Below are 27,413 nucleotides of genomic sequence, written 5' to 3' on the forward strand. Positions count from 1 at the left end.
GTGGTCAGACTGTGTTACTACAACAGCTAAATTTTGGTCAAAGGATCTGCATATCCTCCTTCATTACATCCCTAAATCTTTTCTGTGGTCCTCCTCTTTTGCTCCTGCCCAGCAGCTCCATTTTCACCATCCTTTATGTAATATATCCACTAACCCCCCTTTGCACATGTCCAAACTATCTCTGCCTCTCTAACTTTAGCGGTGTCTCAATTCAGGGGCTGCATCGTTCGGAGGACCCAGGCTTTGCGGTCTATGTGGGCCGGCTCCTCCGAAGACCGAGAAGGCTGGAAGTGCGAGGCTGTGAAATGGGATGGTCACTGCAAACAAGAAGAGGCTCAGAGCAGATCCCTGGTGTAACCCCCAACCCCCAGCATGAATCCATGACCTGACACTCATAAAGCACACATCATCACTGTGTCACTGTCCTCCTCATACATGTCCTGCACCACCCTCTCACACACTTCTCTGCCACTCCTACCTTCCCCATAAAGTACCACAGCTCCTCTCTTAACATCTGTTTTCTCTGATCCACAAAGACTCAGTGAAGCACATTCTGATCATCTTAAAACTTCTACATCAACACTCTCAAAGCAAACATCACATCTGTAGAGCTTTTTCGCCGCATCTCACCCCCCAAAGTTATTCCCAAAGAGATCTAGTGGGGAAAGTCCATTGCCCTCTCTCATAGAAATTTCTATACATCCACAGGTATAACTGAACCTAATAAATCTCACTTAGTTTTGTATTTTATAATTAGTTTTCTTTTTATTTCATTGTGACTTGTATTTATAATTCGGTTTAGTTTCAGTTTTATTTTTTATTGTTTGAAAAGTGCCGTTTTAGTTTAGTTTTTTTCAGTGCTATTATTAGTCTTTTTAATTATTCTTGTAATTGTAATTGAGAGAATTTCCACAATACTGACAAGAACTGAAAATGCAAAGCAATATACTGAAAGATCCATTTCCTGATGTGATGTCATAATGCGAGACAACAAAACAAGATAAAATAGTTTTACAAATAATATCATACAAAACTTTTTCATACGTCACCTTGTCGTTGTTGCCTTCTGTGACCTCAGTTGCTCTGACTGACTGACTTCGCTTTTACTCCACCTAAGTTTGTCCCTCCGCCGTCCCGTCAGAATCTCTTCCGGTTGCAGCTGCAGTGCGTTAGCGGTTTCTGTGAAGGTCGTGAATCCAACCTGTGAGTATCTGTCAAAACCGTAAACGTTTATATTCTTACACTGAATTTTGTATATAATATGTTGATTTTCAGATGGCTGATATCTTCCGGGTTATTAGTTTCTCCTATTTTCTCTGCTTTCTTCTTTTTGTCGCGGGCCGGTTAGCTGTCATTGTGTACAGCTAAAGCTACCTCGGCGCTAACACAAAGCCTGTTACTCTTATAAACTGTAGTCCAACAATACATGCTAATTTATGCAGGCTGTGTTGGTATGGCTTGTCCCACCAATAGGTAAAGAAATGGTCGTATTAGAAAGCAAATTACTTTTTTTAAGTGTCGCCAGTGAGCTAACGTTATTCTGACCCTGCGCCGAAGCTGGTGGCGTCAAACCGATTTTACTTCGTTAATAATCAAAATCAGCCCGTTCAAGCCCTTCGATAATGCATATAGATATTATTTAAGAGTCTTTAAGTGTAAACGAGGGCACACGTCAGAGGTAGTAATGGGACTAAGGTCACACCGCTTGAGTGCAGACCTGACTCTGCAGCCATGTGTAATGGCGATCCTCCACACACACACACACACACACACACACACACGGATTCATTTCATTCTGCGTGTTTTCAATATTTTATTGTTGTCTTGGATCTTGTATGTCGTATTGAGTTAGTTCAGGTGAAGCAGGGATCTGAGAACAGCAGGTTCATTTAGGGGTGACTGCTAACGACCTTCAGGCGAATTAGGAGCCTCAGATGGGTCATTTTACCCGCTTTTATTTATTAACTGGTGCCAGAGACGTGAGGTGGAAACATGACCATTAAAGAATCCAGGATTTAAATCTGCACCAACAAAGATGACGGTATAACTTCCAGCCGAATAAAGCTTTTATCACACCTTTTTAAAGCAGATATATCAACTGTTAGTCGGGTTCTTATTTGTATAGTCTTTATATTTTGGTGACTACCGAAATTAACTTTAATCTATGAAATGATTCAGAATAACTGCCTGAGTAAATGTCTACATGCATTTCAAGGTTTCAAGATTAAAACTTTCCTGCGTTATTAAAAAAAAAAAATCAGGACTGAGATAAATGTGTTTTTTACACATTATGTTTAAGTAGGGTTAATATACTGTATGAAATGTATTTTTATTTATCAAAAATGAGAAATTAAAGGAAAATGTACCGATTTTGTTTTATTATTACTAAGTTAATTTAGTCAAATAGTGAGTTTAATTGTTGTGTCAGTTTTTAGGGAAAAGGGTGTCTTATGGAAGATATTTTCAGATTTCAGTTTGTCCAGTGAGGAGATTTGCAGCCTTGGTTTGTCACCAACAGGGTTTCTGTTTTTTAATAGTCTAAAAATCCAAAAATGAGTTTCACAAATTAAAATCTTTGTTTTTGTCTTAAAAATTGATCAAGTTTATTTTATAAAGTTGCATTAAATTCAGTTTCTGTTAAATGTGTTTTGGTGGAAAGGTAGAAACGGATCATGCACTCATCGAAAGGTTGGTGGATCAATCCAAGGCAATCAGTCCTCATTCCAGAGATCCTTGGGGCAAGATACTAACCTAAATTCCTCTCTGATGCATCCGTCATAGTATGAATGTGTGTGAATGTTAGAAAGCAATTGCATAGAAAAGTAATTGGAAAAAGTGCTTGTGAATGGGTGAGTAATTGGATTGCTCAGAGTAAGAAAGGACTGTTAGAAGCCCATTTAGTCCATTTATTATAGCAAAACTACAGAATAAAGCCAACATGGTGAAATTTTGTGGTGAATCAGGGACGAGTCTCATTGTTTTCAAAACTGTCTGCTTAGCAAACTGCATTTAAAAACTACTTTGTATGTACTGCAGTATTCAGTATGTGTACAATTCCAACATATTTTGACTTTGTACTTTCACCTTTGACCCCCTTGCTGAGTGGGTCACAGTAGCCACCAAAGCATGCTGGCAACAGGCATCCTGGTACTTTTAGTGTGCTGCAGTATTTGGATATACATAAAATTTGTGTGCAGGCCATTTAGTCTCATCCACGTTTTCTCCCATATTTCCTTCCACGGTCACTCTCTGTGTCGTCACTGCAGTTTTTATTGTCTCTATTAAAACTTCCATGGTGGCAATGGTAAAACATGGAAGCTATAAAACTACATGCATCTTATTTTTATAAATCCACTTTTATCAAAACACACACCATGATTTGTATTCATTGTATTTACATCGGGTCATTCTTTAAATTGGGTTGTTAAATTCAGCTTTTATTTGACTCTGATCACTAACCAGGAAATGATTGTTTTAAACATTTTAAAGTGAAATGATATAAAGACAGTACTTTTGTTCTTTCTCTCTGATATTTGTACAGAATTTAATAATTGGGGGGAAATTTAAATGATTTTTTTTTGTATTTTTTTCCCCTCTGCAGGTGATTCATCATGTCTCTGCCAAAGCCAATGATGAGGGGGCTGCTTGCAAAGCGACTGAGGTTTCACCTGCCCATTGCTTTCACTCTGGCTTTAACAGCTGCCATTGCATTCAAGGTGAGAGGATGACGCACACTCAGGCGGCTACAAACACAACTCTGATGGTGATGCTAAGATTAAAAAAAAATGACACAGCCGTGATGAAAGGAACACATCAAGTGTCCTGTCAGTGTCTAGATCCACTTACAGCTCAGCAGACAGCTGATCATATTTTATTCATCACATTTATTTTCTAGTTAAACTTCTTTTTTTCAGATCAGTTTATAAGATGCAATGAATCGTTCACTTAAAGGATATGACATTTTTGATGTTGACAAATAAATACAGTAATATAATAGTTTTTTTTTTTATTGTGACCAGTTTTACTCTTCTGCATAGTGAGTATCCTACTTTCACTTTTAATACTTTGAGTAGTCTCTGTTATCTCTGTAGTTATACTAATTTTACCTGCAGTAAGTTCTGTCATATTTTTGTTGTTATTCCCCACAGTACACGGTGACAGAGCCCAAGAAACAGGCGTACGCAGACTTCTACAAGCAGTATGATGCCATCAAAGACTTCAACGCCATGAGGGAAGCTGGGGTCTTTGAGAGTGTGCAGCCCACTGGGAAGTAAAGCCACGGTGAGGGCCTCATTACTTGGCTTTAAATATTGTCATTTCAAACTTCGGTATCATATGGAGTGTAACATATGATATGATGGTGTTTCCATCAGCATTAACGTTCTGCTTTTTTTTTTTTTTCCTGGAGATAATATTCTTAGTCTAAAGCAGGTCATGGAAACACAAACTTTCATCTACGATATGTCGGATTAGCCTTTTAATATTTTCTGAAAATGATACAAGATGTGCAGATATTGAGAATTTATTATTACTGCAGTTTGTAACAACTTCTTTCTTGTTTACGGGCAGTTTCTGTGACTGAGCAGGGCTGCATATTCAAAGGAAAAAGTTCACATCTGTGGTTGGAACAAGAGACACAGCTAGCTTTAAATATAGGGAAAGTGGATCTGATCAGATTTATTGGCATGCAAACAAACATTACAGCAGCCATGTTTTCAAGAAAGTGTTTGAAGGCTGTCTGTACATCGCTGAACAACATTGTTGGAAAGTATTTCATGTTAGGTGCTGTAGCAATTCTTCAAAAGAATGATGCAGATCTCAGTCTTTTAAAAAAATTGGGGGGGGGGGGAGAGTTAAATAATTTAAAAATGTTTTTAAAAGTCTTTTTTTTTTTTTTGACCACAGGCATGATCTTAATTGAATCCTAAACAAATGATAAATTCCATTATTCTGAAGTATTTCCACTTCACTCTTGAAGCTGAGTGTTAAGTAAAGCAGTTCACCTTTCATCAGGCTTTAGCTTCACAGCTGCACATTATGCATGAGCAACACAGTACATGGAGATGGACCATCTCACAATATTGCAGATGTTTTCTTTTGCAAGCTCAGATTTTGTTTTAGTGAAACTGTTACGTTTAATTATGAACGCAGCTTGGTGCCTGCTGCTGAGGTCCTTTGAATTTGTATGTTTTCTAAAGGCCAACAGGGAGTGCCGACTCTGACTGGAAATAATTCAGATTGAAGAGAAGTGTTTAGAAAAAAGACGGTTGGCTCTGTGGAGTTTGGTCTCTGAGTTGTTTAAAGTCTCATTGAATACAACATGATGGCCGTTCTTATAAATTATGGAGTCAGAAATGGATGATACAGCAAGGTTTGCTTAAGGGTGGGGCTACCATATGAATGTTGCTGCCCTGTGATGAGCTCGCAGCATCACTCAGTTTCTCAGTCAGGTCTGTGTCTCGCAGGCACGTAAAGTTTCAAAACATCTGTGAGACGGTGACTTTACGAGCCAATAGGTGATGTCATGGTGGCTGCATTCATGTTTTGTATACAGCTTTTGTTTAATCTTAGATCTTTTTTTAATTTAAGTTTTGTAAATTGTATGTAAACTGGAATAGTACTTTATTTTATACTAGCTCAGTAAGAATAGTATTTTTTTATTTTTTATTTAAACAAAACGTTTGTCGTGCTCGTCAACGGGCTTACTGACGTATCAAACCACGTGCATCTCTAATGTCTGGTTGTTTCCTTCCTCCAGCTCTGCTTCCCTGTTGTTCATTCCTGGTCTAAAAGATGGTTCCTCTCCACCTCCACCTTGACGTTACCTACTGATCAGATGTAAACGTCGCTTTGCTGTTTTTGTTCATTCAAATAAAATAAACTATTCTATTAATGATCAAACATCTGCCTTTGTGATTTATTCAAAATAAGCTTTGAATCTTGTTCTAATCGGTTTGACATTTTTGAGATGGAGTATTTTGAAAATGCTTTGACATTTGAGGTGAAGCATCAAGTGTGCGCATTACAAATGCTGAGGTTGTGTCTACTGAAAATGCTCAAAGCTTCCAAAATCAAGTTCAAACTGACGGTTATCTTATACATGGCATAAAACCTTCGAGGTTTATCTATCACCCGAGAAAGCAGTGTGATTAAAGTAAATCAGTGTAGACATTATTTCTCACAAAGCAGGAGATAGATACACCAAGTTATTACAACATTTCTAAACTTTATTAATAATACATTAATTATAATTAATACATTATGAAGAAATTAAAGAGATGCTCACTACAGAACAAACCTGATAGAGGCAAGGAGTGAACGATTTCAAAGACTGGAAGAAAGAAAGCTAGTAGTAAATGTTTCTAAAGACTAAAGGACTGAGTTGGGAATTGTAGTCTCAAAGAAAACTATCACTAGACTTCACCCTATAAATGAAATTTAACAGAACTGAATTGAAGAAAAAAGGATGTGTGAAGATTCTGAAAGAAAATCTCAAGCAGTCAGCAGTAAATCTGTGTCTGGGTCTTTGGTCTGTTTTCCTACACAACAACGACCCAAAACATGCCCCGCTCCAAACATGAAGAACAGAAACAGAATACGGTAACTTTATATAATATTAGTAACTTATCATGTTTCGGTGTTATAATTGTTTTTTCAACATACTTGAACAACTGTCGTGTATTGGATGGATGGATTCTATCTGGTGCCCCCTGCTGGCCGCGTCCCGCACTGCAGTCTTTGTTTGCACCGCCTTCTACTACACTTCCTGGTTTTTTCAGGTGGATGTCACAGCGGCTGCCAAACGGTCTGTCAAACAAGTCTAAAGTTGGAGGACGGGAGAGGAGGATGAATTCAGTGATGAGAATACGGCAGCTGGAAGAAACGCGCGGTGTGTGTGGAGCCTGTATTGCAGAATGATGACCGGACGTTGTATTTTTGGCGGATATCAGGCAGCAGCGGCGGCAGCGGGGAGGCTGCTGTGAGGCGGAGGAGCGGGCTAAGTGTCCCTCTAGCTGCTGCTAGCCAGTTAGCGAGCGAGTTAGCATTAAGCGGTCTGCTACTGTTAGCATCGAGTGTCTGCTTTGAAACGTTGGCCAGCTCCCCCCGAGTTTGACTGCAGGCCAGAAGATCCAGAAGAGTCCGGTTCTCCTGAAGAGGACATCATGGACTACAAGGACAAAGTACAGATGAGGCATAACCCTCGCAGGTAAAGCTATGCTAAGAATGAAAACAGGCTTTTTGATGGCTGGCATCTCATTGATTTTATCAGTCTAACGGTAGCAGTCGGTGAAGTTTGTCAGTGGGGTGGCAATCTTCCGGCCAATTGGTATCTATTCAATGAGGCTGTAGCATTACATAACCGACTGTACGATAAAACAGACATTAAGTTAAAACGACTTTAAAGCTTCTCCATGTCCCCTGTAGTCTTCTTATGGGTAACTTTAATGGATCGTGCTGTCCTACATGTAGTTTATGTCTTAAAAGAGTCTGTTCTGATATGTTGTTCTTTCACAATATCCAGAAATTGTAACAAAAAGTCAAAAGTCAGTCTTACGATTCCTTAAGATCTTAAACGTTTCTCACCTAAGAAGCTGCAAACAGAACTTTTTTTGTCTTAATTGATTAAATAAATAGTGGCCTGTCAGTACGACGCTATCCCAGCTCTTATTGCATTAACCAAGCCGCCTGTGTACACTTGATCTGCTGTGTCAAATCCTTGGGCTTGTCACCATCAAAGGCCCAGTGATCTAATTTAATGCCGTAAATCTCTTTGAAGATCTCGGATTATCTGCTTTAATCTCCAACAGGTTGTTACTGAATCAGCTCAGAGTCAATAAAACGCGCAGTAATTCTAACAGAAGAGCTGTGTGTGTGAAACTTCGTGTGAGTGTGTGGGGTGTCCACAGCACTGGGTTTGTGGCAGGTGGAAAGAATGATACAGGGGTTAGAAGAACACGTTTTAATGAAATGAGTGTGATTCATGCGGGGCTTTGTTGCTCCTGTGTGTGGCTGCTGTGTCTCTGCACCTGCAGATCTTTTATTTACACTGCAGATAACCTGATTCAGATATGAAGTTGTGAAATGTGTGATAGTGTGACTAGGCTTTTAAAAGGAAACGGGTATAATTGTATATGTGCAAAAATATATAGACAGGAGTGGCTTAATGTCCTGTTCAGTTAAAGTTGTAAATATAGGTAAAAATTGCTTTTCTCTGAGATTCTAAATTTAGATTAGTTTTAGTCATTATGTGTTTGGTGCTATGCCCATAAAACTTGTACCAATTCAATTGTATCCAAATTAAATGTTTTCCATCCACAATCCTTCGGCAGGTACTCGCGATATTAAATAAGCTATAAAATACCAAACACATATAAAATACAAGTCATAGTGGTGTAAACATTCTTCAAAACCACAGTTTAGTTAATGCGTTGGTTTCTCGAGATGAATAACAAAACACAGGAAAGTCTTGGTTGCCTGATCAGTTATTCATGACCAAAGAAAAAACCCTCCATTATGATGATGTATTTGCAGTTCACTCGTTTCCTGAGCTGTCCTTAAACGTCACAGCATTCACTTGTCTAGTTCCACTCGGGTATTAAGGTACAGGAAGTTAGAGCTTCGATGTGATATTCTGGCTGTTTGTATCAAAGTCTTAGTTTCTGTAGAATTACACCAATATAAAGCACATAAAAAAATTAACTGATCAGCCGAAAGTGACTAAAATCTATTGTATGGAAAACATATTTCAGGATGCTTTTGTTTTGGCCTTATACATCTCCTTTCTTTACCTTTGTCCCTCTCTTGTGCCAAACAAGTTCAGATTCGCTCCCTATTAAGCTGTGGCACGTTTTGTTCAGTTTGTTTGAATTATAATTAAAGTTCAGGGAAAGCAGTGCATCTTTTCTTATTTGAAATGTAACAAATCTACAATTTTTCTAAAGCCTGAGTAATCGTGTTAAATAGCATCAGCCAAAATAACTGATTGTTTTCCATTATTGAGCAGCTTTAGAGACATTTTCACCATGAAACACCATAAATGCTAAAAATAAAAAAGAGAAGAAGAATAATGAAAACTAAACAACAAACTCTTCATTAAAAATGCATCCTGTTTTTTTTCTTTCCTCGCTGTCATCACTCTGTATGTTGATGTTGAACAGACGTGAACTTGTTTGTTGTGGGAACTGGTTTGTGAGCTCAGCGTGTTTGACAGTAGGAACTGAGAGGTTCCTATTATCCTCTCTTATCAGGAGGATGCTGGTAAAACTCGCCGCTCTTATGTTATCATTTTAACTCACTCATCCACTGTTTCCTCATTGCGTTGACGTAACGCAGGACTTTTGTGTTGGTTTCATCCCTTGTTATTGCAAGACTGGGTTAGACTTTGTGTTCAAATATAAAATCATGTTTGTATATCCTGATGTATTTCATTGTCACCCTCAGGTGTGTGGGGGAGTCACAGTCGTGCTCTTTTAAATGAATTATTAAATAAATACTTTTATGGGGCCTTCCTCTGCAAATACCGTAATAAGCAAGTACTTTGTGCAGATCAGTAACAGGCTAACAAAATCCACTGTTGCTGTACTGAGTTTGTCGTCCTGTGGATGGACTCCACAGTCTTGCCCTGCAGCTGCTGATGATAGTCGTCGTTTGCTCTGCGAGCTCAGTGCGGTGGTACATGAGTCTGTTCTCCACCTGTAACCTGGATAAAGAGACCCTGTAGAAGCAGCTGAATGACACTAAGGTGTGTTACAATAACAACCTGCTGAGAGGAAGTCAAGAGATGGGAAGGACCTAGCGTGTTAGGAGTGATGGGTCTTTCAAAATAAAAGTGCAAGGATGAGTTGTTTGTTCATTTTAGGATATAAAAAATGACTTGGTATATTATTTTTAGGGTTTTATGTTGCTTTTACTTTATTTTCATCGTCTCCTGAAGCAGATCACCTAAACCCATCCAGTCTAATATTTTCTTAGCTGCTTATCCAGTTTGCAGTTGCAGGGAGGCTGGTGGCTGGCAGACTAGGGGTGGGCGATATAAACGATATACGATAGAAACGATAGAAATTTGGCCAACGATAGAGATTTTGACTATATCGCTCTATCGCGATAGCGCATGTTGATGATGTCATCAAGCTGCACCTGTTTTGGTCGAAAGCATCGCAGAACCATTATCATCTGCAAATTATGCCGGGCGACAGTCATAGCAAAGAGATGAAGCACTTTTGAAATATGGGGAAATCCAAAAACTGCGCTTCCTCCACTTCCGTAACATTGATACATTAATGTTGAATTCTCTGGCAGCTGCTCTATTCCCATGTTGTTGCAGTATATTAATGACTAACCTCGTATTGTGGATGAATAATCTGTTGTTCTCCTGACTGAAGTTTGGCCCGTGTATAGCATCAGCGAAGCTCCTCACTACGGCAGTAGTGATGGTAAATTTGATTCTTTTTACTGAATTGAGTTTTAATGAGTCACTCACCAAAGTGAATCGGGTTTTTTGAGTCATTTGATTCACTGAGTCAGTCGACCAGAGAGTGCAAAAATGTACATTTTCACTCAAACTTAATTTGTTTCTCTTTTCATGTAAATCCTACTGCTAAGATGAATGATTCTAAAAGAAAACAACTATTTTATAGAGCAAAAAAGAGCAAAAACATTTCTAAAATTAAGCAATTTCCTATTAAAATTGCTTAATAAACATTTATTTTGTTTATTTTTATTTTATTAGTATTTTCCTTAAATGTGTCAAATATATATTTTCTCATCTAAATGTCCACTGAGCTGTGAGCCAGGGGGCGGTAATGCGCCTTAACATTGGTTGCCAACCAAGAAAAAATGAAGCTGTGAGCCAGGAGGGAGGGGTGAGTAGCTCAAATGTGCTGTTAGCATGTTAGCAGAGCGATGCTACTGTGAACCGTGGAGCTATTGTCTTGATGTGAGCTTCTACTCAGGGTTTTTTCTTCCAGTTCAGAGCAGAAACGTTCTTGTTGAGATACTGGATGTTGTGTTTTTCTCCACAGTTGTAATTATAAGCTAGATATATTGCTTCTAACAGCAACAGGGATGAGTCAGTGAGTCAGTTGGGCTTGTGAATCATGATTCTCGAGTATCGAACGATTCGTTCATGATTCGCGCATCACTATACGGCAGTAATGCTCCGACAATCCATCAAGCAGTGTGGCTTACCAAAGTTGTACTAAAACATTTTTTAACAGATTTCTGCACCCCCAAATTGGTTAGAGGTCAGTAAGCACAACCAGAATTCATACATAAGGCACACTCTCGATTTTTGAGAAAATTAAAGGATTTTAAGTGTGCCTTATAGTGTGGAAAATACGTTATACAGAAGAAAAGAATATATCGTGATATATATCGTTACTAGGGCTGCCACAAACAATTATTTTGATAGTCGACTAGTCACCGATTATTTTTGCGATTAGTCGACTAATCAGATCATCATCCATTGGACGTACAGCTTATTGCACCAGCAGCATCTGCTCTTATATAACTATCATTAGCTTACAGCTTTAAGTGTTTCAGGTCTGTGCTAACTAAAAATAAAGACAAGATGATAGTTTATTAAATTTTAATGAAATCTGCAGATTGTTTCGGTGAAGTTTAATAAACTCCTTGCTATCTAAAATATAACAGGACACCGGAGTAAATTCTCGAGCATCTCACACTTCTGATAATCAGCTGTCTGCTTGACGTTTATTCAGCTGTGTAAAAACTATAACTTTAATCTCAGCCAAACCGATTTACTCAGGAACAAATAAAATACAAAAAAAAAAGCCAGACAACAACATTTTAAAGTTATCTAAGTGACTTATATATATTTAACCTGAGTAGCGAAAGATGGCGGTGGGTTTGAAAACGATCTGCCGGGAGTCCGGTGTTCTCACGGCTCTAGTGAGCCTGTAACCCCGGCTAGCTATCGAGCTAGTGGGTAACAGACGTCTCCGAAAACGTCGGAGCGCTTTTGAAAATATGTGGTGTCCTGATAAACTGAGCAGAGGAAATAGATTTTATAAGTAATGATTGGAACAATACTGGTCCATGTAGATGTAAAAAGCTACAGTCCTGTTTCATTCCTATGCTTAAAAAGACCTGGCACCATGTTTTTAATGCTCATCAAATATAGTTGGGGAAGCAGGTCCTACTGTGTGTGTCTAGTTTCGGGTAGACTTTAAAAAGGGTCTTTAAAAGAAACGTAGCACTTTTTAGACACAAATATTAGTGTTATGCTTTTAAATTAACACTGTCCAGTAATGTTACTGATGGGTACGATGATACATTTCATATTTTATACTTAAGTATATGTATATTAATACATATACTTACTGAATATACAGAGTAGACTCCAGGGTTGGGCGAAATGTAAAAATTTTCCAACCGGCAGTCTCAGTAAGAATACCAGCAAATATCTGCCTGAGCCTGACGTGGCCCCAAATGACAGGAGACAGGCTGTATGTGACTTCCACCGAGCAGCGGGTCGGCCACATGTGGTCTAAATGTCAAAACACACATTTGACATCTGGCACACACGAGGCAGACGTGTGACGGAGTTGTGGCTGACAGATTAGAGGGAACATTTGGGCCAAATACATTCACCCCTGTTTAACATTGCTTTGATCAATTTGATACACGTTGAGTTTTAATAAAAAAACGTTTTCATTGTTTTTAACGGTGTCTGTTATTCATGTTATTAATATGTAATGTCTGCTGGTATTTGTTAGCATCCTCTTATTTGTGGGATACTTGGGATAAAACTTTCACTCGTGTGTGAAAGTTTTCATTAATCACCATCACAGCTGCTTGCCAGCCGCTTTAAAAAAATGTAAACACAAGGTTTTCTTTCTCAGTGTTTTAATAAATATGGAAGAATATTATAAGCAGACGTTGGTAGTGAACAAATCAGTCTGATCAGTCGGACTGTGACTGAATTTCTAGAGGAAAAATAGACATACTTGAAGCATATACAAGGAAAGGAGATTTTAGGTTCAAAGATTTTAAATTTAGGAACAGGAGTCCAGGTCTTTTGGCCTCAGCAGATCCACACATGCGTTTTTAGAAGTTCACTTGAAATGCAGATCATGGGCTGCTGTGGTAGATTAGCATCTCAATGATTTGCTCTCACTCTCTCTTTTGTGGCTTGACGCTGATACACTGGACAGCTTGGCTTACTGAGCTGTGCTGGGCAGTGTGAGGTAGAAAATGTGGTTTGCTGGCTTTAGAGAGGCACAGACTCACAAATCAGGCTGCTTGAGACACCAAGAGAAAGACCGGCTCTCAGCGTTCAGTATGTTCTTAAAGAGATGTTCTCTGTGTTGTAAAGACTTCTCTGCCATCTCTGCTGTTTTGTTTTTGGATTTTATTCTTATAAAAAAAATCTTGTATGATGTTTTTTGAGCTCAGACTAGGGCTGAACGATTATGGAAAATAATCTAATTGCGATTTTTTGCCCCAATATTGCGATTGCGATGCGATATGCGATTATTTTTTAAGGTCTTTGTCTTCTGTATTATTAAACAAAGACAAGCAATACATCATATAGTATGGCCAATACTATATTACATTAATTTTAAACTGTTCTTTCCTGGAAGACAGACCTCTGTTATGATGACATGAGGTGATGCATGAATTGATGACTGACATTTTTATTTAACTTCTTCAATCACAACAGTATATTTGAACATACACAATAGTTTATTTTTAGCTTACAAACATCTGAGCATAAAGTGCTGACAAGGAACCCTGGTGTAAACATTAAAATGAAAGTCAGTACAATGTGCAGATTGCAGAAATATACATAAACAAAATCAGTGGCTTTACCACACTCAGTTTTTCGACATCTGTGAACTACTAGACAGTCATTCAATTAAAAAATAATATTAAATAAATCAAACTAATAAATAAAAAATACACACATCTTACTGATCTCTGCAGTCAGTAACATTACACATAAAGTGCAAACATAATAGCAATTGTATAAACACACACACAAACACGCCTTTAAAGTTTAAAGGCGTGAAATTGGACGGTCTAGCCTTCTGATTAGCGTCACCGCTGTCTCGGTGGAGTTTAATAAACTCGGCCGTCTGCTTCTTGCTATCTAAAATATAACCAGACACTGGTGTAAATTCTCGACTGTCTCATACTTCTGTTTAATAAGTTTTCTGTTTGACGTTTAGTCAGCTGTGTGAAAACCAAGGAGGAACCCACCCGGGGGATTAATAAAGTTTTATTTTATCTAATCTAATAACTTTAATCTCAGCCAAACCGATTTACTCACGAACAAACAAAACACTGAAAAAAGCCCAACAATAACATTTTTAGGTTGTCTAAGTGACTTATATATTACGTTTAACCCGAGCAGCGAAACTCCGCAGTGATCTGAAAATGATGTGCCGGGAGTTGTGCCGTTCTCGGCCGCATCAGTAACCCTCGAGCTCCCGGCTAGCTGTCGAGCTGGTGGGTAGCAGACGCCTCTGAAAACGTCGAAGCACTTTTGCAAATATGGGATATCTTGATAAACCGAGCAGATATTTGATGTTTACACAACTACTTTCTCGCCTGAAAATATTTTAAAAGTTTATTTTGTGACCCAGAAAGATTAGTATGAGTAATTTTAAAACTTAGTAGCGGCCGCCATTGCTGGAAACTGGAGTTTGGCTGGGCCGCGCTATGAATTCTGGGATATGGTAGTAATTTGGACAGCCTTCGGCGCGTCGCTGTGACGTAATCGGTCTACAAATGCGGCCTCAGGAGGATGCAGCCCATGAATTTGGACATGTCCAGAGTATAATCGCAGCCTTTGCGGTTAGAAAATTGCACTTGATCATGTCGCGATATTATCGCAAATGCGATATATCGTTCAGCCCTAGCTCAGACCATAAAAATCATTTTCACACTTCTAATCTGCTCCAGACTTCTTCTGGTCACACGTCACACGTCCTTATCTTTGCATAAAGTTTGTCGGTCAGGTTTTTGTGTAATCCCACTGATGAATGCACACTTATAAAAAGGGCAATAAAACACATCTCTGTTTACTCTGTAGATGCAATAACAGTCACCATTTGTAATATCAGGCCTCACAATTCAAACTAGAGCAGATTAAAATGGAAATAGTCCTCATGTGTTCATATCTGAGTGCTGTGTTGGGCCGAGTGTTTGAAATCGGTCAGTGTTATTTGTGGCTAAAGAAATAAGATAAACCTTTTTGTTTAGAGTCGCTAAGAGGCTCAAACTGCACTAACCCCTACTAGTGTTATTTATTATTAATTATTTATTTATACTTGAATGTTTATTTCTACAGAGATAAGCATGCAGTATGACCCTGGAACAACACACAGCATTTATTGCTTTGGCTTTGCAGTGTCCCTCAGACGTCAATAATAATCATTAAATACTATAAATACTAATCCAAATACTCAGAACACAAAATTTAGACAAACACAAGTCAAATACAACGAGAGAGGAGGCAGCAGATTATTCAGGATATGACTCGGCTGGATCTTTGGTCAGTTGTTTTTAGAATAAATGAGACCTGCTCTCACTGAGTTGGATTTAAATTCTCTCACAGAAGTGTAAATACAGTCCAGGTAAGTTCAGGTATACGCTTGAAGTCTCAGCACAGCAGCCAGCTACAGTTTTTTCCCTGTTATTACTCAGCAGTAAAGTAATCATAGTTTATTTGCCCAAGCAGAAGCTGCCACTCTGTTTTACAGCTGCTGTGATTCAGAGTCTCGGAGTCAAGGCCATCATTATTACTTAAATCATAACATTCCCAACAGCTTCTAGTTAATAGAAAAGATTCTGAGTCGAAAACGATCTACTGCTAACCGATGTTGCTCCACTATTTTGTGCTTTTTTTTCTAATAATATTAATAAAAAGAACCGACCTGTTCAAGAGTCTTTTACACTTCCCTTACTGTACTAAGTACTTGTAGAAAAAGTAACTTGTTACAGAACTTGATCTGTTTAATTGCCTCTTAACAATCTAGAAATAAACTTTTCATGTCTCCACAAATAACTAGAAAATCTATAATCTTAGAGTAACAAAGACTCTTTGTCATAATTATATCAGTTCAAACAAGATAGTCACTCCTCAGGCTCGTTGAACATCAGTAATCTACTTTGTTGTATATAAAGTATAAATTGTGGAGAGAGAGAGAGAGAGAGAGGATTGATTGATTGGGGGTGCAACAATACACAAAATTCACGGTATTTTGTCGATACAAAAAAATGTTTAATTTGTCATTTATTTAAGTTATAAATATATATTTTAACTCAGAAGTACAGTTTTTAAATTTAATGTTGTTGAAACAACAAAGTAGTAAAAAAAAATCGATCTGATTGAGGAATCACTCATCTTTATTACAGAGAAATGGCTCTTTCCAAAATAAAAGCTATACTATACGCTTCTTCTGGGCTATATTCTCAGCAGCATATTAAACATATTAAAGTTTGTAGCATGCGTGCTTGTTGTTTTTGTCTGCCTCCACTTGTCTTTGCACTAGGATGATGTCGGTGTAAATGTGCAGTCATATTCGTTGTGTTCCCACTAGTGCTGTCAGCGTTAATCTGAAATGACGTTAACGCCACAACAAATCTCCGTTAACGAGCTACCGCACGATCGCCCCGTGTATGGGGCTGGACGGCATCAACACCTTAACGAGCTAACTGCGCTTATGCACTAGCTCCCACCCATGTAATTGAGCATTGCGTGGCACATCCAACATACTGTTTTACTTTAGTCCATGACGCGCTTACCTTCAGGGTCATACATCACGTGAAGACCAAAATAGTTCCAAAGGCCAGATCTGAATGAGGGTGGGGGAGGTTCAGTTTGCCATGTTGCAACGAGCTTAGCTTCTGTCTTGCTAGCTTGCGCTGCGCTCAGTGGATCTGCGCTCGACAGTGCAGCCTAGGCGGAGTAGTCGAACGCAGATCCACTGAGCTCTCAACACAGACAGCATCGTCAGAAGAAAAGTTGATAAAATAAATAAATAATTTTGTATTGTTCGATACATATGTGTACCGAAATGAAAGCACTGTATCGAACAGTTCAATATCAAATTGATATTGAACTGTTCGATACAGCGGTATTATCAATACGAGTATCGTTGCACCCCTAATATGTAGGTGTATTCATCTGCTTATCAGCAGGAGTTCAAAGTGACCCTGTTTTTGTAAATTAATGCCAATTTTAAAAAAAAATTAAGTGACCACATTTCATACTAAAGCTTGCATGTCTGGGTGTTCCCTTTATAATATCGTGATCATATTAGCATTACTTAGCCTAACTGTAGAAGTAATGCTATTATAACATAGTATTGCATTTTTATTTTATTCCCATGGACTTGTGAGCAGAGGACCTTCAGTTATCCTAAAAAAATATCTCATCACAAGCTGCATCTGGGACATGTTGCATCTATTTTTGTTTGCGTAGAGATATTTTTGTCTCTTCAGTTCAAAGGTTGTGGAGATATTTTAATGTTTCAGGAGAGAATGAACGTGATCAGCACTCAGAAGAAGGCTGAATTCAGTAATAAAGTCTTCTCTCAGATTACACACATGCTTTTGTTGGAAGGAAAAAAATGTATTTACTGTTTTCATTACTGCATAAAATGTTGGCCTTGAAATGTTAAGCTTTTAACATTTTTTTATCTTGAGGGTGGAAAATGGAACAAAAAAAAAAAATAATAATAATAAAGATCCTGCACCAAATTAATGCATTTACAATTGTTTTTTTGTTTTTTTTTACTTTCAGGTGTTAATTACTGGCACGCTCTGCAATATTTTTTTAATGTGAAAGTGCCAGAGTGTCAGTTTAGGTCAGCAGGAGTTGTCCTAAAGTGCTTTAGAGGCATGTAGTGTACAAAAGCTGTGATCGTGTGCTGCAAACGATGAGACAAATAACCAAAAACCACGAACAAAAATCCTGAAAATTGTTCTTTCTGTCACTGCAGACAGCTGAAGAAGCTGAGCGAGGACAGTCTCACCAAGCAGCCAGAGGAAGTCTTTGATGTCCTGGAGAAGCTGGGTGAAGGGTGAGTCATGTAGCCGTACAGTCTGAGGCTCACCTCGGTCCTGACAGGAGCAAAGTTTCACTTTGCCTGTATTTATGTGTCATCCTGGACTGTGTTAGTCATCCTGGTCCTCTCCGTATCTCTGTCCTTCTTTCTGCTTCATTTCATCTCTGTTCCTGTCAGACTTCAGGCTCCGCCCTCCTCTGTTGCCTGTCAACATTGAGAAACAGGATATGAAGAGGCAATGTGCTTCCTGTTCCGAGCGGTTGATTGACTCCTCGCCTGCACGCGTCATAGCTGATTCCAGACATTTCTTAATGATCCTGCAATTAATCAAAGTCATTCGGTGCTGCTCGACTTTTGCAATAAAGACGTCTTATTAGTAACGCTGGCTTTAATGAAACTATTTTTTTCATACCCGTTTTCTTTCATGCTCATATCACAGCTTTTTCTCACTCTTGCTTCATCTGTCAAAGTGAGAAAAACTGTTGGTGGGAAAGTAATGAAATAAATTGAATAGTACACTGATGTTTACTATTGACATCAGTCACTAATTAATGTGTCTGTGAAGTCTTTCCACTGCAGGAACTCGCAGACAGTTTTTGGGAGGCCACACCTTTAAGTGTGGGAACCCCCCCGAGGGCTATTTTCAGTGGAGAAAGAGAAGAAGGACCTCTTCTTAGACGGTTACTTGAATTTTGGTTTCCAGCGATTGTGAAAACAAAATAATCAGGATAAAAGGTTCACAGTTTCTATTCAGTTTTGCTACAACCCTCTCATATTTTTCCAGTGTTAGAAATGAAGCCCACCGCTCTCCTATACAGAGGCGTGCTTTTCACTTGCTGTCTAGTTAAGCGCAGTACAAGATGACTGAAAGAAAGAGTTTATCTAGGGAAAGAAAAAGTTACAAGGTTTCTGAAGGAAGACCTGTGGAAAGATCGTTAACAGGTGCGTTTGTCTCTAGATCGCTCAGCGTCTTTCACCTCAGAGCTGAGTGAGTTCCAGTAATACGGTTGGAAAAGCAGGAAAAAGAGGATTTGTTGCTTCTTAGCACGTTACAGCTATTCACAGATCAATATTAATAAAGCACAGATTAGCTTTGACTATTTTCCATCCACTGTTGGATCCTTAACTCAGGATTCGTGGGGCTCCTCTGACTTTCCGAGTTGGAAATCCAGCTTGAGGGATCGTTCCATTTTTAAAAACCCGACTGGGAACTCGGACATTATGACTTATATAGGGCCGCTGTTGCCCACCTGCTGGCCGTCATGCAGGTCCTCCGAGGCACCTGAGCTCACAGCTTCTGCTTTTTTACTGCTTTGTGCACCTTCACACATCCTGCTGTAAAGGCCAGCACGGACAGACGAGCATCCCTTAGACTGAAAAAGAAAAAGGCTTCTCTCCTTTTTCAGTAAATGTAATCTGTTAAAATGAAGTTTATAAGTTCAGTAACTGTCTGTGTTTAAGTTAATGAAAATCATTTAAATTCTGTTATAATCGAGCAGCCTCACCAACTCTTGGGTGTGGCTCGATACTGTTTGGTTAAACTTGGAGATAACAACTATCTGCTCATTGATCTCAGGCATTAACAGCCGAAAGAACATGTTAAGCCTCTCTTTGTGTTCCTGCAGGTCTTACGGCTGCGTATTTAAGGCTCATTATAAAGAAACTGGGGAGATCGTAGCCATCAAACAAGTTCCTGTGGAGTCTGATCTGCAAGAGATCATCAAGGAGATCTCCATCATGCAGCAGTGTAACAGGTACATGCGTTACTGAACTCGATCCGTGCCATGAAACATAAGAAAAACCCAAAGGCAGTAAGAGCATCACTGGTGTGACTTGGTGTTTTGTGTGGTCAGCGTTTTGCCGCTCATCTTTTGCACACGTCCTTCCGCCCTGTAATTACACACGACCTCAAACTGGATTAAAAAAAGTCCCCCGTAAGAGAAGTGTGGGCGTAGATGTTTGGTTAAATTGCTGAAAAGCAGTGAAGCAGATACTCGAAACATTTACAGTAAGTGATTTCAGCCTCTGCGGAAACATTTAGAAAGTTTCATTAAGTTTTTCTGGGGGGGCTTTCCCATAAGGTGACAGCCCCACCTCCACACCAACTGACTGTTATATAATTCTCCAGGGGAAACACATTATTATGGTCTGTTTCTCACTGGGAAGTGTACCAGACCTGCAGAGTCTGTCATATAAAAGTGTTTACTGAGGTTTTTCATTCATTGCTGCAGCAGCTATAAATAGACAAAGTACCAGCAGTTCCAGAGTGTTCTTCAAACGTGAGCGACACTTTCACTTTGACTCACAAACCTCATCAGGGCCTGGGGATGTTGTACTACTGCACTCTGTCTGCTGATCTGCAGATAATACAAACTGTGATTTCCACTAGAAAAATAGTGAGATCAGTAAAGTATTACATGTAGTAACAAAATAACTATTACAATATTTCATCAACCTCAGAGGTTCTGTGGTAGTTTTAGTCCATTGTGAGTTAGCACAACACTAAACACTTTGAAACAATAATAACTAAACTTGAACAAACACTCTGAAACTAACCACAGATGTCTGTAAATTCACTTCACCCCTGTGTGATTGCACCACAACTCAGACGTGAGCTGGCCGTTTCATAAGGTCTCCTGCTAATGTTGAGCTCAACTTTAGGAAATAAGTTTCATCAGGGAGAGAATCGTAGCCTGACTGAGCATAAAAGCAACACATTGAATCTCAAACATCCTGAAATAAATGGATGAATGTGGTCTGACTCACCGATGTCCCTGTGTTCAGTCCCCACGTGGTGCGCTACTATGGCAGCTACTTCAAAAACACAGACCTGTGGATCGTCATGGAATATTGTGGCGCTGGGTCCGTATCGGATATCATCCGAATACGTAACAAGACGGTAATGTAACACCCAGACACACACGTACACACTCACTCACACACTCACTCACATGTAGTTTGCATGGAGCACAGCGTGTGTGTAAGGCTTCTGCACGACTTCAAGGTTTTCGATAAATGAATGTTAGTCTGATGCATCTCTACGGTTTCAGTTTAAGAATATTTAGATGTGCCTCCTCCACATCAGTGCTACGTCTTGTTTGAACATTGCTTTGCATACATGAATCTAATTAATGTTACTTGCGTTTGCCTTGTAGCTCAAAGAAGAGGAGATAGTCACCATCCTTCAGTCCACTCTGAAAGGTCTGGAGTATCTTCACTTCATGAGGAAGATCCACAGAGACATCAAAGCAGGCAACATCCTGCTGAACTCGGAGGGTCAGGCCAAACTGGCCGACTTTGGAGTTGCTGGACAGCTCACAGTAAGAGAAATCAATCTGCTACTGTAAATGCATATGATGTATGTTTGATGTGTTTTAAATGTTTTGTTATATCTGGTTTAATATAGAAAGAAAACACAATTAAACACCAGTAGCTGAATAAAGATGCTATCTGCCCTTTGAATGTTGTAGAAGCTTTAACCTTCTATGCTTTACTTTATGTTATTTTCTCTCCATCCTTCATCAGGACACGATGGCGAAACGAAACACTGTCATCGGCACGCCGTTCTGGATGGCTCCAGAAGTCATACAGGAGATCGGATATAACTGTGTGGCAGATATCTGGTCTCTGGGAATAACAGCTATAGAAATGGCTGAGGGCAAGCCACCCTACGCGGACATACACCCAATGAGGGTACGTATCGTGTTATAGTCCACAAATCACGTGTTTTTTACGAATACTTATTTTGAACAAATACTTGAAAAAATATTTGTATTCGGGAACAAGAAAAACTTTATATCAAAAAGCTGAGTTTCCTTATGAGACCGCAGTGCACGACCGGATGAGTGAATGGAAGAGGTGACTGACAGAGAGGCTCGGCTGAGTGAAAAAAGGCTGAACTGCGTCACTATTTTTGTTGAATATATTTCTTTGTACCTTAACTGGGTTCCGGAGACAGTTTATAACTTTTGCGAAGATTGAGAGATTATTCCATTACGCTGCATTACTGACGACTGCAGTCAGTGCTCTCAATGGTCAATGGTAACTTTAACTCATGTTCGCTCTGTTTACGTAGCTTTGTTAGCTCGGTCATTTAAAAATAGGCTGTTGACAGAGTAACATTAAAGTTTGGTTTAAAAGGTTAAAACGATGCTTGTGTAGTTGTGTCAAATTGTATGCACTTGTGGGAGTTATATGATACGTTTAAGTTACTATACCTAATTAACCTTAGCATAGCTTCCCGTCACGCATGAACTTAGCTGAAACTCCCCACATGCATTTGGGCAACAAAATAGAAAAGAGTGTGGCTGCTGCTGAGCCACCTCTTGGTCCTCCACCAGCCAAAACAACTTGATCAAGTTCTGTGTGGAAGCATTCAGTCAGTGCTGCAGATGAAACCAAAGTGATATGTAATGTGTGCAAAAGTCAGATCAGCAGAGGCACACATATCAAACATCTGTCAACATCTGTTATGCGTAATCACATGCACTTAAAGCATCCTCTCCTGGCACTGTCTGCCAACCCCCCCACAAGCACCAATTCATCATCACAGCCATGTTCTGCCCCTGCAAGTCAGTTTCGCTGTCTGTTCAGTCTCCTCCAACAGGACGGGTGGTGGTGGGTTCATAATGTTCATAATGGTATTTTATCAGTTGTTGGTTTGACCACTGATGAGGTAATGGCTGTTATGTTATTTTCTTTTCAATGACGTTCCTTGTTACATGTTCATTGCTGGATTTATGGAAAAACATCAACTAATATTGCATATCCATAATGATTATAAAGGATAGTGCAAGTATTCTTTAATTCTATTACGTTAATTAAAAGTATAACGCAAATTTTTTTGAATTTTACTTGAATACAAATACAAGTACAAATACTTTCCCCCCTCAACAAATACAAATACAGATACCAGCTGCTTTCTACATCTCTAGTAGAAAGCAGTGCAAGTGTGTTTGCACTGTGTGTGTAAGCCCCAAAAATGTTAGTATGTAAATAATAACAGCTGTATGTGTGTGTAAGAGAAGACAAAGAGAGGAAACGAAGGAGTGTGACATAAATTACTGTATTTAGCTGAACAGTGATGGTTAGCTGGTTTTGCCTTCAGTGTGCTGAACTGTTTCCTCTTCCAGGCCATCTTCATGATTCCCACAAACCCTCCCCCAACCTTTCGGAACCCGGATCTGTGGTCTCCGGGCTTCCGGGACTTTGTCAGCCAGTGTTTAGTGAAGAACCCAGAAAACAGAGCTACGGCCACACAGCTGTTACAGGTAACGAAGCAATCCTGTAACTGACAACAGACCGAGTGTCGTGGATGACCGTGTGATCAGAAAACATTCAAACCTTTAGATATTTAAATTAGATTTTTAATTATTAAAGCCACACTATGTAAATGAGGTAATAACTATTAAAAAAAAATGTGCTCATTTTTTAATCTGTTTATTATTTTTATTTCTGTTTTATTGTGTGACCTGCTCTTTAACTTTTTCAAATCAAATGTATTTTTATTTTAAATTTTTACATTTTTTTGATTTGATTTTTGAATATTTTCTTTTTTACATTAATGAGCTTTATTTTTTTGATATTGTCTTTTAGTGGACAGCTTCACTTAACCATTCATTTTATTTTGTTTTGTTGCTGGCTGGAATTTCAGTTTAATACATCATATTATAGTAGTATTTTTTTACATAATCGTAGTATTTGCTGTAATATTTGCTATTGTGGTCATGCTTTAGCTTTCATGGATCATTTCTAATTGTAACTAATGTCAAAACCCATAAACGTTTGGTTTGAGCGTTACGTGTCTTTCTCCTCGACAGCATCCGTTTATTAAATCGGCCAAGCCCAATTCCATCCTCAGAGCTTTGATCACAGACGCCATGGAGATCAAACTGAAGAGACAGGAGGAAGAACAAAGAGAGCAGGATGCAGACGACGATGAGAATTCGGTACAGACTCAGCAACTTAAATATCAATAGGATAGCATTTACAGCTTTTAAGTTACTGCAACAAAAGAAGACGTTAACTTACGAGTGTTTTTGTATTTGACGAGCTTTTGATTTCTAACTTTCCAAAGCTAAACACAGCCTCATATTTATAAACATGTCCTTTCTGGATATTGTAACTGCCGTTGGAGAGCATTAAATCACGCTGCCCTCTGCCTCTGTGTTTCAGGATGAAGATGAGGTTGACCAGGGGACGATGGTTCGGGCAGGTACGGGTGACTCAGGAACCATCCGGGCTGCCGGTTCTTTAGGAAGTTCTCTTGGAAGCTCCGCAGGAACAATGATTGAACACGATGACACGGGAACCTTGCAGTCACAGCTGGGCACCATGGTCATCAACTCTAATGATGACGAGGACGATGATGATGACGAAGATGCTGGCACTATGAAAAGTAAGTCCCTCTAAACACATGACATGCGTGCTGAAGTGATCGATGAGGGCTGCAAAATCAACTAAATTCTGGCCTCTGATCGTAATCAAAGTTAACTTTATACAAAGTGTAGTAGTAGTAGTAGTAGTAGTAGTAGTATAATAGTAGTAGTGTAGTAGTGTTGCTTCTCTGTGATTTTTGGCTTTGAGGAGCTGGTTGTCTCGCTGCAGAATGAATTGGAGATTAGTCGAGTGACTTCTCAGTGCTGAAATCTAAATATTTAAATTGGGTAAGTGTTTGCTCTGCACTCCTCAGTGTGTTTTTAGCTACAGTGAAATGTGCTCGTACATTTGTGGAGCTGTGCCTGATAAATGCAGTGATAAATTAGCTCTCAGTTTACTGGAAAACATGTAAGAGGAACCAGATGATGACGTGCTTTGGCATTATTTTTAAACAGACAGGATCAGCGTCACGTCATCCCTCTCTTTCATGCACTCAGGGTTAGAATAATAAGATCGAGACATTCAGAACCGTGTTCATGGACATGCACTGTGTGATATTCTACCTCTGTGACAGGCCAGCGGGATTATGACAGAGAATTGAGTGAGCTGAACTATGTGTGCAAACAAAACCGAAATAAAAACAGAGATTTTAATGGCCACTTACAAAACTAAAGAAAACAAGCCTGAGCTTTGGTGCATGTTTACTGACACTGGGATATCTATCAGACAAATACCACACATTATAACTGAACCAACAATGAAACTAATAATGCCTTCAGGTATATGCATTGTTCTGCAGAACATGCAAAATGCTTGAAATTGAAACAAAAAGCTCAGAATATTCAAAGGCTGGAATGACTGCAGGTGCAACGCAGTCATTTTTTAGCCATAATATCCAAAGATGCAGCTGTAGTGTTTAATTTGTCCACGAGGGGGCAGACTGTGCCCGAGCTGTGAACCGACAGGTTCACTGTGTTGTGTGTGTCGGTGTTACTGAGGATGTTTCCTCCAGAGGCTTGAACTCTCGTACCACAGTGACTTTCCTCCTAATTCTGGGTGTGTCCGTTAATTCCTAAATTACAAGCACGAACTTGCTGCTGGTGAACTCGGGCGGGATGCGTGTCAGCAGAGGCCTCGAATAGTAACAGCAGAGTTTGTTCCATGTTTGATTTATACACCAGTGATTTTTCTAATGGCTCAGTGTGTGTGATGTTAGCAGCAGTGATGTCCTGAACACTAACACTTTGTATGGTCACGTGTGATTCTGGGTAATGTAGTTCTGCTTTATTTCTTGTCTCTTTATATAACCTGTGAAAATATATGAGAGACACGTGGCACTCAGATAACCACGAGTAGAAGTAGAAGAATTATGTAGTGCGATTCTTGGCAGTTGGCCCACCTCTGCATCCAGGGAGCCAATCAACAGCCAGTTGTGTGGCTGCAGGAGATGTTTTATTACAGCTTCAGCTGTGTGGTGGCAGGTATATCTATTGTTTTATTGGGCCAGTCAATGTAGGTAAATGTATTTATATTTTATTCCCGGCAATCTATTCAGAATATTCATTAGCTTCCTGTTTGTGCAGTCCTCTGGTGGGAGGAGGCATGGGCATTAATCATGTGGATGCTCTGGATTGATCTGTTTAGGCGAAATTATGTGAAGCTGCGTGTTTAATAAATGTGTAACTTTTAGGGGAAAATCACAAATTTTTCTCTTCTTGTCTGATTTGACTGATTCTGTATGTTTTTGTTTCAGTTACCTTTGAAGTAAACCTTAAGCCATTCAAGCATTGCCTGTGCGCTCCCCCAAAAGCTTTGCTATAACCTTTAATTGACATAACCTGAGGGACCAGACTCAGTTCACCTGAGAGAAACAAAACCAGAGGGCAAAGAGTTAGAACAAAAAGATGAATAAGATCAGACCTGCTGGAGTGTCTTTCAGGGATGTGTTGGTGCTGCATCGGTCTGTTGGCGTCTGTCGACTGTGTGGGAGCTGAAGCGTTGGCTGTATTTGGTGCTTTGGAACAGATTCTCAATAAGAGTTGGACTGAGTTGATCAGTGCTGGCAGTCTGTGGGCGTGTTTTATGTTTGTTTTTATACGCAAAGAATTAACCCCAATGAGACACTGAGCACGCTGACGCTTGACGTGTGCGTGAGTGTATATTTGCTTTAGCTCTGCGTGACTCCAGTAATATGCAGCCAGAATACGCTCTGATGAAAATAAAGCTACTGTGGAGGTTCGTGGCCAAATATCACAACTCCTACACTTCATCTAATGAGAGTTACTTTCAAACCAGGGGAGCGCTGGCCACATTTACTACCACTGACACGAACCGGCAGCATTCAGGTGCTCACTGGACCAGTTTGCAATTCTCCAGTGCCCTGATGAGAAAAAAACCAAAGTAATCTGGAACCACCATCTGTGGAGAAATAGACCTTTTAGATTCAGATATACTCACATGAGCGACATACAACCCAAAGGCCAAAGCTAGTCTGTGAGCCATCTCAGTCCAGACTCTGACCTCCCACCACAGGAAAATAAATAAAAGGCAGTGTAATGTTGATGGATCTCAGGTTAAATGACTTTAATAGTTTTTATTTTGTGCATTTCACTGCTCTATAAAAGCCCAAACTCACTTACAGCAACTCATCTCTATCATCTCAGCTCATGTCTAGAGCAAAGACGACTACCAAATTAACATTATCTGTTTGCAAGAATTAATGTGTGCAGTCGTTTCACAACAAGGAGGTCTTTGGTTTGAATCCCCTGGCCTGCCGTGGGCCTGTATATCTACATGGGGACTCTGACTCCCCCCCCCCCCCCCCCCCCCCCCCCCCCACTGTCATGCATGTTGGTGTTTCTAAATTGTCCATAGGTGTGAATGAAATTGGCCTCCAGGTGGAAGAAAATGGATGGACGAATAAGAGCGAGGGGCTGTTTGTGCAGAGAATTTAACTGAAGTTCAAAAGGGAAATAGATTTTTACTGCTGGTATTTTT

General features: G+C 39.4%; 2 protein-coding genes across 2 annotated transcripts in view; both read left to right on the forward strand.

Annotated features, from left to right (window-relative positions):
- The first annotated feature begins 1,079 nt into the window (after nucleotides 1-1,079).
- On the forward strand, nucleotides 1,080-5,901 carry cox6c (cytochrome c oxidase subunit 6C). The gene is made up of 4 exons (XM_004559034.4): nucleotides 1,080-1,203; nucleotides 3,602-3,716; nucleotides 4,149-4,281; nucleotides 5,759-5,901. The coding sequence occupies exons 2-3, from the start codon at nucleotides 3,612-3,614 to the stop codon at nucleotides 4,272-4,274; spliced, it is 231 nt and encodes a 76-aa protein (XP_004559091.1). The 5' UTR covers nucleotides 1,080-1,203; nucleotides 3,602-3,611; the 3' UTR covers nucleotides 4,275-4,281; nucleotides 5,759-5,901.
- An 837-nt stretch (nucleotides 5,902-6,738) lies between these two features.
- The window catches only part of LOC101482544 (serine/threonine-protein kinase 4), a 47,376-nt gene continuing 26,701 nt past the window's right edge, over nucleotides 6,739-27,413 (forward strand). Inside the window, exons 1-9 of the mRNA XM_004559032.6 lie at nucleotides 6,739-7,207; nucleotides 17,973-18,053; nucleotides 19,664-19,792; nucleotides 20,823-20,937; nucleotides 21,194-21,358; nucleotides 21,564-21,731; nucleotides 23,171-23,308; nucleotides 23,858-23,986; nucleotides 24,213-24,435. Coding sequence (XP_004559089.1) covers nucleotides 7,164-7,207; nucleotides 17,973-18,053; nucleotides 19,664-19,792; nucleotides 20,823-20,937; nucleotides 21,194-21,358; nucleotides 21,564-21,731; nucleotides 23,171-23,308; nucleotides 23,858-23,986; nucleotides 24,213-24,435 — 1,192 coding nt within the window. The 5' untranslated portion in view covers nucleotides 6,739-7,163. The remainder of the gene's footprint in view (nucleotides 7,208-17,972; nucleotides 18,054-19,663; nucleotides 19,793-20,822; nucleotides 20,938-21,193; nucleotides 21,359-21,563; nucleotides 21,732-23,170; nucleotides 23,309-23,857; nucleotides 23,987-24,212; nucleotides 24,436-27,413) is intronic.

Source organism: Maylandia zebra, linkage group LG5, assembly GCF_041146795.1.
Source record: "Maylandia zebra isolate NMK-2024a linkage group LG5, Mzebra_GT3a, whole genome shotgun sequence".
Lineage (NCBI taxonomy): Eukaryota > Metazoa > Chordata > Actinopteri > Cichliformes > Cichlidae > Maylandia > Maylandia zebra.

What these genes read in the sequence shown, in the direction of transcription:
- cox6c (XM_004559034.4), top strand. Translation starts at nt 3,612, where the DNA reads ATGTCTCTGCCAAAGCCAATGATGAGGGGGCTGCTTGCAAAGCGACTG. An exon ending in CAGCTGCCATTGCATTCAAG is followed by an intron (nt 3,717 to 4,148) that starts GTGAGAGGATGA and finishes TATTCCCCACAG; the next exon opens with TACACGGTGACAGAGCCCAA.